Raw genomic sequence first — 16,811 nt, 5'->3', positions numbered from 1 at the left:
CTGTGATAACAGATGCTTTGCTTGGAATACAGATTTCCATATTGATAGACAGACAGACAGACAAACAGATTGAAAGTTTGATTTTTGAGATGTATAGGAAATTCCACTTTTTTTTTTTTTTTTTTTACAGATTTCTGGATTGTTATTGTAGAAATATTCATGTAAAACATTGTGCACTTTAGATTAGTAATTCCTTAAATATTTTTCAGAAGGCGCCCATAGCTCACAACATTTCCTAAAAACAACCCGTGTTTATTTTGTAATACCAGTGTAAATCTCCTTTTGATTTTGTAGATGAAGCACTGACCCTATCCAAACATATCACCACCACACACATTGTGCGTAACCTAGTCATCTAAGATATATATTCACAAAAATTGAACCACAAAATCCTTGGACATCACATCAAACATAAATACCCATGTGTGGGAAAAGACCCAGATATAGGAGATCAGTAGATTGGATTGTTGAGAAGTCCTTTATTGTGGTCTGGCTCTTCCCCCAATACAGCTTAAGCTAAGAATAAATTGAGCTGAAGAAATCATTCTTACTCATCTCTAATGATTATGGGATTGAAATGGTAGTTAAGAAAACTAGAAATATGAAGCGGCTTCGTGAAACAAATACGTTTTTCATTAGAGGTTCCATCAATTCTTTACAGAGTACATAATGGTGGGGTACATGAAATAGGTCCATCACTAAGGCATAGCAAATAAACTCCTACGAGTCATGATAAATCAGAAAAGCCCAAACACTATTTCAGCAAAAAGCCTATAACTAAGTTTAAGCTCACTGCCTGGCCTCAGAATAGGAACATGACTGTTTTCAAAGCTACTGGTTACATGATAAATGGCCTAGGCACTATCACAGATCCAAAACAGATTGAACACATTAACTTTGTTCTGCTATCCAAAAGAAATTGTTTTTGTAATCAACCACAGTATGAGGAAGCAATGTATTCTCTGCCAAAGTGTAATAAAGCATCATCATCCTGGATAAGAATGACAGCTTTCAGCTCTTGGAACATATTTTAAGGGTTACAAGGCTTGCTATTCGTACACCCACTCTTTTAACTGATGTCCCATCCGGTGTGTGAAATCTTCATGGTCTGTGCCAGGCAGGACATCATTCAAAGAAGATATAGCTTCTCACAATGAAGAGACCGCCATAATGCAAAACCAACCAGTTGACCAATGAGAGTGGAGCATAGTGGTTTCATAAGCTTAATTTCTTGCTCCTTTATAAAAGCCATTATTTCAACTTGAGGATGTGTATGTGTAGAAGGTACTTACGAGATCTGTAGCATGTTGGTAGGGTGTTATTACCATGTTCTTCATGTGTAAAAAGGGAAGTGACATTTTTTCCCCAATGTTTTTAATTATACTATACTGTATTTTCTAACGATTCACTAGCTATATTCCTCAACATAGAAATTTCAACACAAAGAAGGAAAAGTTGTCCGATTTATTAAAAGCGCAGGACTCATAGAGATGTAATGATATACAAATACAGAAAACAACATTTTCAACCATCTTGACTTATTCAGTTTAGAGTGCCACATGCAGAAATACACACACTTACATGCCTTGACTGTTATCAATAATGTTATTAATGGTTGTCTGAGGAATGTTCTGCCACAATAAATGCAGTTGTGCAACAAATCATCAAGATCCGCTACTAGCAGCACCCTTTGCAATTGCAGACCAATGACATTCCAGATGTGATCGATAGGACACAAGTCCAGAGATGCTAAAGGCCATGATAGCATGTTTAGGTCATGAAAACCACTCACATTAGCACAAGCAGTATGCAGTCTGGCATTGTCCTATTGAAAAACAGCTTCTTAGACACTTGGGAAAAACAGCCGTTTTGTTGGTTGGATGACCAGATCAATGTAATGCCGAGCTGTTATTGTACCTGAAATGAAGACCAGAAGCATCCGGCTACTGCCCAATATACAACTGCAAACCATAATCCCAGGTGTAAGACCAGAGTGGCACTGCCTTGTGAAGGTAGTCCACAAGGTCTGATGATGTCTGATGAGATTCAAACAGTGTCATGTAGTGATCCATTCTGGACAGCAAGTGAAATTATATGTCACATACCACTTGTAAGGCATCAAACATTGTCTACACAAAGCATCAAAGTACACTGAACGATAATGGGCTACAGTCAGATGTCCAGCTATGGGTATTCCATTCATCTCTCATCACCTCACTCACAGGCTATCAGCAGAGCAAAGCAGCAATGGAAGTTAGAATAGAGGTCAACCCTCTTCAGTGATGAGTCCCAATTTTTTCGTGGACACAATGAGACCAGCTGTGCAATGCTATGAAGATGCCTTCATGAGGGAACGTGAAAGTGACCCTAGAAATGTTTTACAACACTACAATGCCAGGCTGCATGTTGCTCATGCTTCTGTGAGCAGTCTTTCGGGCCTACACAAGATTCCATTTCCTGAAATGCCTCTAGATATATATTTTATCAAGCATATCTGGGACTTGTTTGTTGTAAATTGCAAACTGAGCTGCCAGCCACAGATCTTTATGGTATGCATGCCCAAGTGCATTTAGCGTGGTAGAATATTGCTCAGACCACCAATAGTAACCTCACTGATAGCATGCCGAGGTGTGTAAATGTGCATGGAGCTCATACACTGAACTGAATAAATCAAAATCTATCAGTACAGAACAGGATTTACATATCAGAGACCTAAATGTACAAAATGCTGTCAGATAAGACATCTTATGAGTTAGGAATTTTGCATACCCAAACTTTTGTTACAGATAATAGAACTAAACTATTTTTCTCACCTTGGAGCCTAACTAATCATTAGTATGGGGGCCATGAGTCCCTAGTCTTCTTATCAGCCCAATCACAAAATGGAATAGCTTAAATGGAACCTGTCCTGCAGAAATTGGTATCTGAGCTGCAGACAGGATGTCCTAGCGCAGGAAATGATCAGATTGACATACAATAAATTTTTTGGGAAACGTTTTAGTAACGCGTGCATTTTACTCATTGAAATCCCTGGTGTTGGTATGTATATAAATCCAGTGGGGGGTCCTATTCACTTATACTAAATCTTTTGCCTCAAATGTATATCTGATTCTGCTCTATTTGTCCTTCTCTATACCAGTATGTCATCAGATCAGACTGCAAGTACAATATGACAGGTTCGCTTTAAATGGACCAGCAGGAGGAAGAATTTGCTTGCAGTGTTGCGGTACCTGTTTGGCAGTTGCGCAGCTTCTGGGCTGCATTTCTGTTCTAAAAACATCTAATTTGTCAAGTAATACACATTTAATGATGGAAAATCGAAACACAACTATCCACCGGCTCAATTTCAACCTACATTTTGCTGATGTTGCTTCAGGGGGTCAATACAGCTGCTATTCATTTTCTCATGCAAGCAAGAAACGGTTGGATAGAAAAAGCAATTCACTGCGACTACAGTATAGCCTGCAGAGACAGCAGTAAGACTGCAGTGACAGCACAACTCAAGGCTAATCCGATGTAGGAAGTGTAGAAAACATTTTATAAAGTATGTTCAGTATATATGAAATATTAATGACTCCGTGGAACTGCAGTTCCTTCCAGGCATAAGGAAATAAAATGATTCTCTCGCACTGCAAATCACACACAGTCATCAATCAATTCATCGATTAGTGTAATTTCATAAAACCGTAGTTTCTGGACCAAAAGTGTAGTCTAAAATGGAGACAATATCCTTCTCAGACAGGGCCTGGATGTTTTCAGCAGCAGCAGACATGTTATCTGTTCTTTTCAGTGTAGAGCTGTTGTAAACATTTCTACGACACCAAGCAAAAGCAAGTCATAGGGAGAAACATATCATGAGGGAATGTTTTGACCTCCATTTTCCATAAAGCTGTGATGCTGTGATCTGCGCCAATTTCATGTCACACAATGCTTGAGGTACATATTTAGGTGTTTATATGGAATCCCATGTTCCTTGCCATTCATATTTTTAGTGCACAGATAATTGGCTAACTTGCCCACCCAATAATGGACAATAAAAACTTGCAACACAATTTGTAATTGATTATTTACCCCACAGGAGCAGAATCTCTTATCCTTACTAATTACTTGACTCTACTCATTGAAGGGATTGTCTCAATACAGCAAATCGCTACACACTCACAGATTTTCATGAGTAGGAAACACTCTTCGATGATGTCCATATCTATTAAGGCATATTATTGTGGTCCGAGGTTGTTTTTAGGACTCTGGAGCTCCTGATACCATCCCAAAAAAATTCTCAACATTTATATTAGATTATCATTTTTATATTCTGTACTCAAAGTGGTTTTGGTGCTGCATTCCCGTACTTTTATTTTTGATTTATTTGTGTACTGATAGTATTTCTGGTATACAAATTGGCAGACAGTTTGTCTTCTAGGATATTATCCATTTGGTTTCCTCTACTGGGGAAATCCCTTCTTAATTATTATATTCCCACAAATAAACTAAAAATAGCCTGTATTCACCTCCATTGTCATTTTGGAAACAACGGCACTGAGTCTGATCTTGTACAGATGCAGATTCATATCTTGTCAGATATCGTGCTATGTGGCCATGTTAACAAAGTAGTGTGCCATATGACAAGTTAAATATTATTAAAGTATGTCTGACATTTGTTAGTATTACACTTTTGCATTTGGTCATGTGTACAAATATGGGAATCTGACTGGTGTGCTGTGTAATCTGTGTTGATTCTCTAATCCCTTTGAGATACTTGCTTAAAATCTACTACATTATCAGTAATCTGGTATCACTGTGTATCATTTGTAGTGTTAGGGTACCGTCACACTTTAGCGATGCAGCAGCGATCCCACCAGCGATCTGACCTGATCAGGATCGCTGCTGCATCGCTACATGGTCGCTGGTGAGCTGTCAAACAGGCAGATCTCACCAGCGACCAGTGACCAGCCCCCAGCCAGCAGCGACGTGCAAGCGACGCTGCGCTTGCACGGAGCCGGCGTCTGGAAGCTGCGGACACTGGTAACTAAGGTAAACATTGGGTATGGTTACCCGATGTTTACCTTAGTTACCAGCGCACACCGCTTAGCTTAGCGTGTGCAGGGAGCAGGAGCCGGCACTGGCAGCGTGAGAGCTGCGGAGGCTGGTAACGAAGGTAAATATCGGGTAACCACCTTGGTTACCCGATGTTTACCTTAGTTACAGCTTACCGCAGGCTGTCAGACGCCGGCTCCTGCTCCCTGCACATTCAGGATTGTTGCTCTCTCGGTGTCACACACAGCGATGTGTGCTTATCAGCGGGAGAGCAACAATAAAAAAACGAACCAGGGCTGTGTGTAACGAGCAGCGATCTCACAGCAGGGGCCAGATCGCTGCTCAGTGTCACACACAGCGAGATCACTAATGAGGTCAATGCTGCGTCACAAAAACCGTGACTCAGCAGCGATCTCAGTAGCGATCTCGCTGTGTGTGAAGTAGGACTGTGGAAAACATTCCCTACTTGGCTTTAATGTTGGCTACCATTACTTTTATTTTATGGGTAAGGGAGGGACATATAACTATGTGTGGTCTGTAGAAAGGGGAGTTGTATGAAAAGTTGGTCTCGTTTCCCTCATACAAATACTAAACCTGTTAAATATATGAATTCTATCCTTGTCCACTCTCTGCTAAAATAACGTATAAATAGTCTAAGCTATCACATTTTTGCCAAGCCATATAAATATATTGTTCACATTTTCTCCATACCTGAAAATATAAAATTCAACACACAAACTGCCAGATCTTACCTGTCTGCATCAACAGCAATATCATGCACCCCTCTATGAATGACATCACGAGATGCTGTAAGGTCGGGTATCCTATTAAGACTTCTGGTATATAAATTCAGTCCACCATCCGTTAAATACCTAATGGAAATACAAAGTGATGATTGGAATTACATTAAGTCCACAAAAAATTGATAATAACCAAGGTCAAGTATGAACATAATGTCACCTTGGATGAAACACATTAGTAGCAGGGAAATCACATTTGAGATGGATTAATAATTGATTTTCATGGATTGAGGTTGCAATGCAGGAGATGTTTTATTCTCTCCTATTTTCATTAAGGTGTTAAAGTCTTCTAATTTCTGTGAGGTTATGTCCCAGCTGTTTGTCAATAGGAGAAATCCTTTGAAGGAACTTATATGTTTGTAATGCACAGAAGTGAGAATGAATCTTTAAATTTATCATTATCCTCCACTGACTTATTAAAGTGCCAATCACTCTGACTCCAATCTCAAGCCAAGAGAATGTATGCCACATTCCCTTGACTGAAAGCTATAAGCAGGTACATAGCTGGAGGTGATGCAGAACATAGATGTTGGTGCCTACGGGGGCCCGAAATACAATCTGCCTGATGAGAAGATAACATTATTACATTTCTACTCACACCTCTGGCAATTAGTACAGTTATTAACCAAAGTTGTACATAAGACAGTTGTGTCTTATTGACAATTATTTTCTGCTAAGAGATTATTGTATAAGTATAGAAAGATAGATATGGAAACAATAGACTACATCTGTTAAAGATTAAAAAAAAACAAGTTTTATCCAAAAATTCTACCCAGAAAATGCATGCTCCTTCTAATTACTCACAGAATACAGACACGATTTTAACACATCATGCAGTGTCGTACCACTAATGGTGGCAGACCACGAAGCTGCCATGGGGCCTGTGAGTTGGGGCGGCCCATTGCCAACAATGACAACTGGCTCCCTCCCACCAAGCAGCACACTTTCAACTGTATTGCCATTGCAGATTCAGATATAATTAAAAGCAATGATGAAAGGGGGAGTGCTCTGCTGTCTGCTCCCTCCTTCATTATTCTTGTGCTGCGTCTGACACCTGACCGATCAGTGCAGCCGATGCGATTATGTCACTTCATTGCGACCACTGTGCAGAGGAGTGACAACACAGCTTCAGAACCCTCCCTGTCAAGACCTGAGCAGCGGAAGACCAAAGAGAGTATTTATTTTTAAAATTTATTGAGTATTGGTGGCCATAATACTACATGGACGACTATGGGCTGTGCATTATACTATTTGGAGAACTATAGGATTTGCATTATATATGGAGGTGCATTATACTGTATAGAGGACTATAGATGGTGCATTATACTATATGGAGGACTATGGGCTCTGCATTATACTATATGAAGGACTATAGGGTACATTATACTAAATAGAGGACTATGGGGGTGCATTATACTATATGGTAGACTATGGGGTGCATTATAATATATGGAGAACTATGAGGGGTGCATTATTTATGGAGAACAATGAAGGGTGTATTATATTATATGGATGACTATGTGATGCATTTATTTTCTATGGAGGACTATGGGGGTGCATTATACTATATGGAGGACTATGGAGGGTGAATTTTACTACATTGAGGACTATGGGGAGTGCATTATCTTGTAAGGAGAACTATGTGGGGCCAATTATATCATATGGAGGACTATGGGGGATGCGTTATATTACATGAAAGGAAATGTGGGAGTCATTATAATATCTAGTAGGCTATGTGGAGACCTTTATAATATTTGAAGGGCTATGTGGAGGCTATTATAATATTTGGAGGGTTAAATTGGGGCAATTAAAATATTGGAGGGCTATGAGGGAGCCTATATACTTTACGGAGGGCTATTTGAGGGTCATTATACTGTATGCCAGCAATTATACAGTGTGAAGGATTGTGTGAGGTCCATCACACTGTGCAGAGGGCTGTGTGGGGGCAATTATAGTGTTTGGAGGGCTAGAGGAAGCCTTTATACAGTGTCGAGTGGTGTGGTAGCCATTATACTGTATGTAGGCCCATTATACTGCATAAAGGGATGTGTGGAATATACGGTGTTGGAGTCACCATACTTTGCTGAGGTATTTGAGGGGGGGGGGGTACTGTAAGGTCATCATAGTGTGCGTTTGGAGGGTACTGTAAAGAAATTCAATGTGGAGGTATTATTCAGTGCTTGTGGGGCAGTTTTGTTGGTATCATACTTTATGGCTGCAATAAAAGGGGAATATAGCGGCTTCAATAGGAGGAAAACTGTTCCTACTAACCACACATCTGGTAGTTGTGCTTTTATTCAACCAATCTGAAAAGAAATGTAACAGGAAATATGCCAGCTATGTAAAAGGAAGATAGGCATGACTCCTGAGATGGTATGCTTAGGCTTTGGTTCCAGGGCATATAGTTGCTCAAGACTTAGGGGTACTTCACACATAGCGAGATCGCTGCTGAGATCGCTGCTGAGTCACGTTTTTTGTGACGCAGCAGTGACCTCATTATCGATCTCGCTGTGTGTGACACTGAGCAACGACCTGGCCCCTGCTGTGAGATCGCTGCTCGTTACACACAGCCCTGGTTCGTTTTTTTATTGTTGGTCTCCCGCTGTGATGCACAGATCGCTGTGTGTGACAACGAGAGAGCGACGAAATGAAGCGAGCAGGGAGCAGGAGCCGGCGTCTGGCAGCTGCGGTAAGCTGTAACCAGTGTAAACATTGGGTAACCAAGGTGGTTACCCGATATTTACCTTCGTTACCAGCCTCCGCCGCTCTCACGCTGTCAGTGCCGGCTCCTGCTCTCTGCACATGTAGCTGCAGTACACATCGTGTAATTAACCCGATGTGTACTGTAGCTAGGAGAGCAGGGAGCCAGCGCTAAGCAGTGTGCGCGGCTCCCTGCTCTCTGCACATGTAGCGACGTTATGATCGCTGCTGCGTCGCTGTTTGACAGCTAAGCAGCGATCATAACAGTGACATACAAGGTCGCTGTTACATCACAGAAAATGGTGACGTAACAGCGACGTCGTTGTCGCTGTCGCTATGTGTGAACCCAGCCTTACCCGATATTAAATCTACTTACAGTTATAAAAAGGCTAATCCCTTTATTATGCTTAAGTAACTCCTCACCAACTATTAGTATCACAATGACAAACTAAACATCATATATACAGTAGGGTATCTAATCAAAACAGATTCAATATTCTATGTCTATTACCAGACCTAAAAAATGTGAATCAATTGACACCATTTCAATGTAATAATTTTAAGATCAATATTTTTATTTGTTTTTTTTTTTAAAAAAAACATAATTAAAAAAAGAACAATACCAACAGTGTGGAAGCAGACAAACCAAGCCAAAGTAAGAAAGTAAGTTTTCATTCATCAAATATACAATATCCAGCATAAATATCTGACTATAAAAAACCACAGAGCTCAATAAATATCAATGATCAATATTAAATACACAGTAGAAAATTATATATAAAGTGCAAACATGCCTATTGCAATACCCCATTAGCTAGTAATCACTATCATGATTAGTCCTGCTATATTTTCCAAAAACCAACTACACGTAGCTCTAACTCAGCCTAATAAAGCGCATAGGGGATTATCAGCTTCACAAGCAGTGTAAACAATAGTATTGCAGCGACCTTACAACTGACCAATCTTGCTATAATATTCAAGGTCAACTATAATGGCTCAAACTTAGCCTAATAAAGTGCACTATGGATTAGCAGCTTCCTCAAGAATGGAAACAATTTCCGCACTATAATTGTTGTACTTATACCAACATAATACTGTGCACTTACTCATTCAAATGTCTCTTGGCCCATGTGTCTGCCTTCCGCCTCTGACACTCGTTTCGTCACCTTCTTCGGGGTGTGTGTGAATATTTCGTGAGATCTGTGGTTATTTATAGTCAGCTATTTATGCTGAATATTGTATATTTTATGATTGAAAACTTATATTCTTACTTTGGCTTTGTTTGTCTGCTTCCACACTGGTGGTATTGTCCTTTTTTTAATTATGTTTTTTTTAAAGAAATCCCGAATAAAAAATATTGATTTTAAAATTATTACATTGAAATGGTGTCAACTGATTCACATTTTTTAGGTCTGTTAATAGACATAGAATATTGAATCTGTTTTGATTAGATAATTTATAATGGCACAGCTATAATCGAGTTTTTTGATAATAACATATATAGGGTGGAAGAAATTTCTCCATAGGTTGAGCATAGGCCCGTCAGATTTTCATGACACTTGGGGTGGTGACACTTGAAGGTGGTGAGTGGCATATGTTATGAAATGAAAGAAATGCAGTAGGACGAGTTGCATTGGCTACGGACGCTACAAGTCTAAAGGTCTCAATTTTTCATACAGTAAGAAGAAATGACTTGTCTCCTGTGCTCATAGTCCTATCTAGACCAAATGTGCTAATATGGTTTAAATGACTCACCTTATTTTGCGCTGTTCACTTCAATGGATCACAAAATGAACGTTGCAAGATCCTTTGCTATGCTATCCATTGTTTCTATCAACTAAATGATAATAATAATAATTTATTCATTTATATAGCGCTATTAATTCCATAGCGCTTTACATACATTGGGAACACTGTCTAACTTCCCTATCCTTCCCCTATGTCTTTGGAGTGTGGGAGGAAACCGGAGAACCCGGAGGAAACCTACGCAAACACAGGGAGAACATACAAACTCCTTGCAGATGGTGTCCTTGATGGGAATTGAATCCAGGACCTCAGCGCTGCAAGGCTGCAGTGCTAACCACTGAGCCACCGTGCCGCCCGATGAAGCTTATTAACCATAGCAGGGTGATGATGCATACCGACCTAATCCTTACTATAGGATTAGTATTATACAGTTCTCTTTAGCCATCTGGTGCAGCCTTGGGATGGTCAAAATTCATCAAGTCATGTTTGCTCTATTCTAGATATTGATATTTATGTTTCTTAGTTGTATGATGAAAACATATTTCTGCCTAAATCAATTCTTATGCTACAAAAATACAAAACATAATTCCACAATGGAATCGAGGCTCAGTTTTTTGGAAGCAAATCCTCTGTTTATCACATTAATGCAGACTGGAAATTGTTTTAATTAAGTGATAGTATAAATATGTGGAAGGATTAAAAATAGAATAGGAGCCTATGTGGAATTGCAAATCAAAGAGGATGAGCGTTTAAAGTATGATAATTCCCCTTTACCACACTAAGAAGTTGTCAGAAAAGCATCAAGAAACTTAGCAGTAATGCCAGAAAAATGTATAAGTAAGAGGCATTTACTGTGGTGTCCAGGGAAACATTAAAGTCAGGGGAGATTAACCAAGCGTCATGCCAAGAGTCTTAGCTTGAAAGAAGCCATTCATTTCCACAGTGTTCAGAAAGGTTTTCATTGCTGTCTGAAAATCATTTATTGCTTATTTTTACTAGTCAGTAGCATTAACTAGCATTAATTAAGACTTTCTCTTTGAAAATGTCCCAATATTTAAAATATTGTAAAATTATAGTTTCTATATTATATTGTACATCATGCAGTTTGCATGAAGAAACAGCAATAAGTTTGCTAACAATCCACTGCATACTTGCAGAAAATCTGGAAACAAATGCAACTTTAAAGGGTTATTATTGGTTATTGCCCATACAGTATGAAAAGGAGATATAGTCATATGAAAAAGTTTGGGCACCCCTATTAATGTTAACCTTTATTCTTTATAACAATTTGGGTTTTTGCAACAGCTATTTCAGTTTCATATATCTAATAACTGATGGACTGAGTAATATTTCTGGATTGAAATGAGGCTTATTGTACTAACAGAAAATGTGCAATCTGCATTTAAACATAATTTGACCGATGCAAAAGTATAGGCACCCTTATCAATTTCTTGATTTGAACACTCCTAACTACTTTTTACAGACTTACTAAAGCACTAAATTGGTTTTGTAACCTCATTGAGCTTTGAACTTCATAGGCAGGTGTATCCAATCATGAGAAAAGATATTTAAGGTGGCCACTTTCAAGTTGTTCTCCTATTTGAATCTCCTATGAAGAGTGGCATCATGGGCTCCTCAAAACCACTCTCAAATGATCTGAAAACAAAGATTATTTAACATAGTTGTTCAGGGGAAGGATACAAAAAGTTGTCTCAGAGATTTAAACTGTCAGTTTCCACTGTGAGGAACATAGTAAGGAAATGGAAGAACACAGGTACAGCTCTTGTTAAGCCCAGAAGTGTCAGGCCAAGAAAAATATCAGAAAGGTAGAGAAGAAGAATGGTGAGAACAGTCAAGGACAATCCACAGACCACCTCCAAAGACCTGCAGCATCATCTTGCTGCAGATGGTGTCAATGTGCATCGGTCAATAATACAGCGCACGTTGCACAAGGAGAAGCTGTATGGGAGAGTGAAGCGAAAGAAGCTGTTTCTGCAAGCACGCCACAAACAGAGTCGCCTGAGGTATGTAAAAGCACATTTGGACAAACCAGTTACATTTTGGAAGAAGGTCCTATGGACTGATGAAACAAAGATTGAGTTGTTTGGTAATACAAAAAGGCGTTATGCATGGAGGCAAAAAAACACGGCATTCCAAGAAAAGCACTTGCTACCCACAGTAAAATTTGGTGGAAGTTCCATCATGCTTTGGGGCTGTGTGGCCAATGCCAGCACCGGGAATCTTGTTAAAGCTGAGGGTCGCATGGATTCAACTCAGTATCAGCAGATTCTTGACAATAATGTGCAAGAATCGGTGACAAAGTTGAAGTTACGCAGGGGATGGATATTTCAGCAAGACAATGATCCAAAATAGCGCTCCAAATCTACTCAGGCATTCATGCAGAGGAACAAGTACAATGTTCTGGAATGGCCATCCCAGTCCCCAGACCTGAATATCATTGAACATCTGTGGGATGATTTGAAGCGTGGTGTCCATGCTCGGCGACCATCAAACTTACCTCAACTGGAATTGTTTTGTAAACAGGAATGGTCAAATATACCTTCATCCAGGATCCAGGAACTCATTAAAAGCAACAGGAAGCGACTAGAGGCTGTTATTTTTGCAAGAGGAGGATCTACAAAATATTAATGTCACTTTTATGTTGAGGTGCCCATACTTTTGCACCGGTCAAATTTTGTTTAAATGCGGATTGCACATTTTCTGTTAGTACAATAAACCTAATTTCAATCCAGAAATATTACTCAGTCCATCAGTTATTAGATATATGAAACTGAAATAGCTGTTGCAAAAACCCAAATTGTTATAAAGAAAAAAGGTTAACATTAATAGGGGTGCCCAAACTTTTTCATATGACTGTAACTTACCATCTTCAGAAAAACCTTTTAGTGACTCCAAAATGAGATAGAAAAAGCCACAAATGCATTCCTTTCATGAGTGTGTCCCACTTTGGGGAGACCTCTGCAGAGTCTGGGATCAGAAGGTCATAATGCCTTATTATGCACAGATCTATAACTTGTATTTGAGTGAGTCTACTTTCTAGTAGTACTGAAGGGGCTAAGGACTCTTTCCTATCTGGCTGTCCTTTGTAGACTTAATCTCAGGTGCAGCTCTCTTGTAAGCACTCTCCTTCATGCTGGTTATAGACTCTCATTCTATGCTGTCCACTTTGGAAGAAGCCTGTCTCTGGAAGGAGACGTGACTATTGCAGCTGTCAGGTTTAGTTGCATTGGAGTAGCTTGCAGTGTTTTCCTTTTTGCGTCTGTTTTCCCTCTGTCTGTCTCCTTTACCTTGTGTTGAAGTATTGCAGTGGTGAGACTAGTTTTCTCACTGGCCTTCTCACTTGCAAGGGTGAGTTCAGGGCAAGCAAGGGCCTAGGCACGTGACGGCAAGGACCTGTATAGTGACGTTAGGGAGCATAGGGTACAGACTCAGGTGAGTTGCAGGGAGTGTCCCCTCTCCATATCACCAGGGCCTTCCTTCTATGCCTTTCCTATTGTTACCTTTGTGTTGCACTACATGCTGAGCATCTGTTGTGTAACTAATGAAATCAAAATCTTGAATGTTGAATTCTTTTATAAGGCTTCCTTTAGCAGTATAGGTCATGCAAGATCAAAAATGTCACTTAAGGATGATATCACAATGATCTTGTTATTGAACTTCCATCCTTAAAATGCATACAATCAGATAACAGCAATGTTTTTCCCAGTTCCTTTTTTAAATTATAATAATCACCATCTGTATCCACACATATACTATATATAGTGACTGGGCATAATTGCTGCTTTCTTCTTTAATAATAAGAAATAGCTATGTATTCATGCTTTTTATTATTTTTTTTTTACAAAAAATTGATATTTCACATGGGGGGCTATACGGTTAAGTAGATTAATAATTGCATATACATTAACACCCTATGCCCCTATGCCATTAACATAAATCATCTTTTACTTCAGTATATATTGGGGGGGTTTATTTGCCCTGCCACCACAGCCCTTTCTTTCCTTTACATTGTTAGGATTATATGTCATGTTTTTATGTATAATTTTTTCTATATGTTTTTATTACAGTTTATTAATAGAGCTCAAAAATCTTTATGGTGAGTATAATACTTTCTATCCATTTTTTTAAATTTGACCAGCTATCTACTTTTAGATTTGAAAACCAGATGTAGTTTTAGATAAAATTCTCAAGCACGTGTGTGTCTATAAATAAATATATATATATATATATATATATATATATATATATAAAATATATATATATATATATATAAATATATATATATATATATATATATACACACACTAGCTGTACTACCCGGCTTCGTCCGGGTTAATAACTGCTATTAACAAAATAGAATGTATTAACAAAAATGTATTCTGGACACAAAAAACACAAAAATAGATGTAAATGTAATTATTAAATTGTTGCCTATATTAACCAATCAGAACTCAGATTAATTAACTGTAGCAAAATAGAAGCTAAGCTGTGATTGGTGCTATTGGCAGCCTGATAAATCTCCAGGTAACAGAAAGCCCTCTCCCTTGACAGTATATATTAGCTCACACATACACATAATAGACAGGTCATGTGACTGACAGCTGCCGTAGTTCCTATATGGTACATTTGTTGTTCTTGAGGTTTGGCTGCTTATTAATCAGATTTTTATTTTTGAAGGATAATACCAGACTTGTGTGTGTTTAGGGCGATTATGTGGCGAGGTTGGTGTATGTGTGGTGAGATGTGTGCTGAGGGCGATATATGTGTTCAAGCACGTGGTAGTGTGTGGCGCATTTTGTGTGTGTGTTCATATCCCCGAGTGTGGTGAGTATCCCATGTCGGGGCCCCACCTTAGCAACTGTACGGTATATACTCTTTGGCGCCATCACTCTCATTCTTTAAGTCCCCCTAGTTCACATCTGGCAGCTGTCAATTTGACCCCAACATTTTCGTTTCACTTTTTCCCCATTATGTAGATAGGGGCAAAATTGATTGGTAAATTGGAATGCGCGGGGTTAAAATTTCGCCTCACAACATAGCACCCGGCGCTGCCCGGGATAGTAACTGTCTCTCTGTTTCTCTCCCATTCTCTGTCTGTCTCCCCCTCTGTATATATCTCTCTGTCTCTCTCTCTCTCTATCTCTTTGTCTGTCTGTCTCTTTCCCTGTCTGTCTCTTTCTCCGTCTGTCTCAATCTCTTTCCCTGTCTGTCTATCTATCTCTTTCCCTATCTATCTATGTCTGTCACTTTCACTGTCACACATACATACACACATATTCAGCTTTATATATTAGATATATATATATATATATATATATATATATATATACAGTATATATATATGAATATATATATATATATATATATATATATATATAAATAGATGGATACACAGGCACATACTTTTATGTTTTGAATATTCATTTGCCACTCACAATTTTATATATATACATATATAAATATATATATATATATATATATATTTCATTATTTTACTATACAACAAAATGAAATTAAATTTAACTGATGTACAATCTGAAAAATGGACTCACCCGCTGTTGATATCATCAGATCTTAGGCTCTTTCCAAGAATGTCACCGTCACTCATGTAGCCTCCTACATCGACTTCTGAAGACATGTCAAGGTCATGATTTCCCTTCTCACAGATGTCAACTTGTGATAGATTACCAAGCCGGGAAACAGCAGCACGCCGAAGAGGCGTTGTATACATGAAACGTGATGGGTCTGTGTGGATGAAGCGACCAGTATTACTTCTAGGATAAGCACCAACAAAAGAGGGCGCATCACCTGCTTGGAGCCTTGGGCTAGCTTGTCCAAGTCTCCACGTCACTGTAGAGGTTCGACTTGTCAAACTTGGCAAACTTCTCCCGCTTACTTCAGTCGTTACTGTGCTATCAAAAGTAGTTTCAAGTGTGCTGAACAAAAACATAAAAAAATCCTCCACGTAAATCAATAGTGTATAGTATAACAAATACAACAACACAAAGTCAGTATAGCGCATTATACCAATCTTAGTAATACATATTGACAGGGGATTGTATACTAAATAAAGGAAAATATAAATACTGTATAAACTTCTCATTTCTTACTGTAATTTCATTGAAAATACTAGAATTTTATCTAGGAGGAAAACTTCTCTCCTTGTGGCGACTGACACACCAATCAATTGTATAGGATTTTTCCAAAGAAGACGGATAGTTGCTGGTATGTTTGCTTTATAAGCTCTGCAGTGTCTAACAAGGTGACCCAAAAAGGTTAAGGCTTATCTTTAAGAGTAGATCTGCTAGATATCCTTGGCCATCTTAAGCTGGGTTCACACTAAGCGACAGCGACAACGATGTCGCTGTTACGTCACCATTTTCGGTGACGTAACAGCGACCTTGTAAGTCGCTGTTATGATCGCTGCTTAGCTGTCAAACACAGCAGAAGCAGCGATCATAACGTCGCTGTGCTACATGTGCAGAGAGCAGGGAGCCGCGCTTAGCGCTG

The 16,811-nt window shown here is 38.9% G+C and overlaps 1 protein-coding gene across 11 annotated transcripts in view; it reads right to left on the bottom strand.

Moving 5' to 3' along the window:
* Nucleotides 1–16,811, bottom strand: part of NAV3 (neuron navigator 3) — a 1,060,193-nt gene that overhangs the window by 180,515 nt on the left and 862,867 nt on the right. For all 11 annotated transcript variants that reach the window (XM_075344930.1, XM_075344922.1, XM_075344924.1 and 8 more), the window contains 2 exons: nt 15,854–16,237; nt 5,787–5,906 (listed from right to left, as the gene is read on the bottom strand). In XM_075344930.1, coding sequence (XP_075201045.1) covers nt 5,787–5,906; nt 15,854–16,237 — 504 coding nt within the window. The remainder of the gene's footprint in view (nt 1–5,786; nt 5,907–15,853; nt 16,238–16,811) is intronic.

Source organism: Anomaloglossus baeobatrachus, chromosome 4 (assembly GCF_048569485.1).
Source record: "Anomaloglossus baeobatrachus isolate aAnoBae1 chromosome 4, aAnoBae1.hap1, whole genome shotgun sequence".
Taxonomy (NCBI): Eukaryota; Metazoa; Chordata; class Amphibia; order Anura; family Aromobatidae; genus Anomaloglossus; species Anomaloglossus baeobatrachus.
The sequence above is the reverse complement of the archived record's forward strand: the minus strand, read 5'-3'. Positions and strand labels throughout refer to the sequence as shown.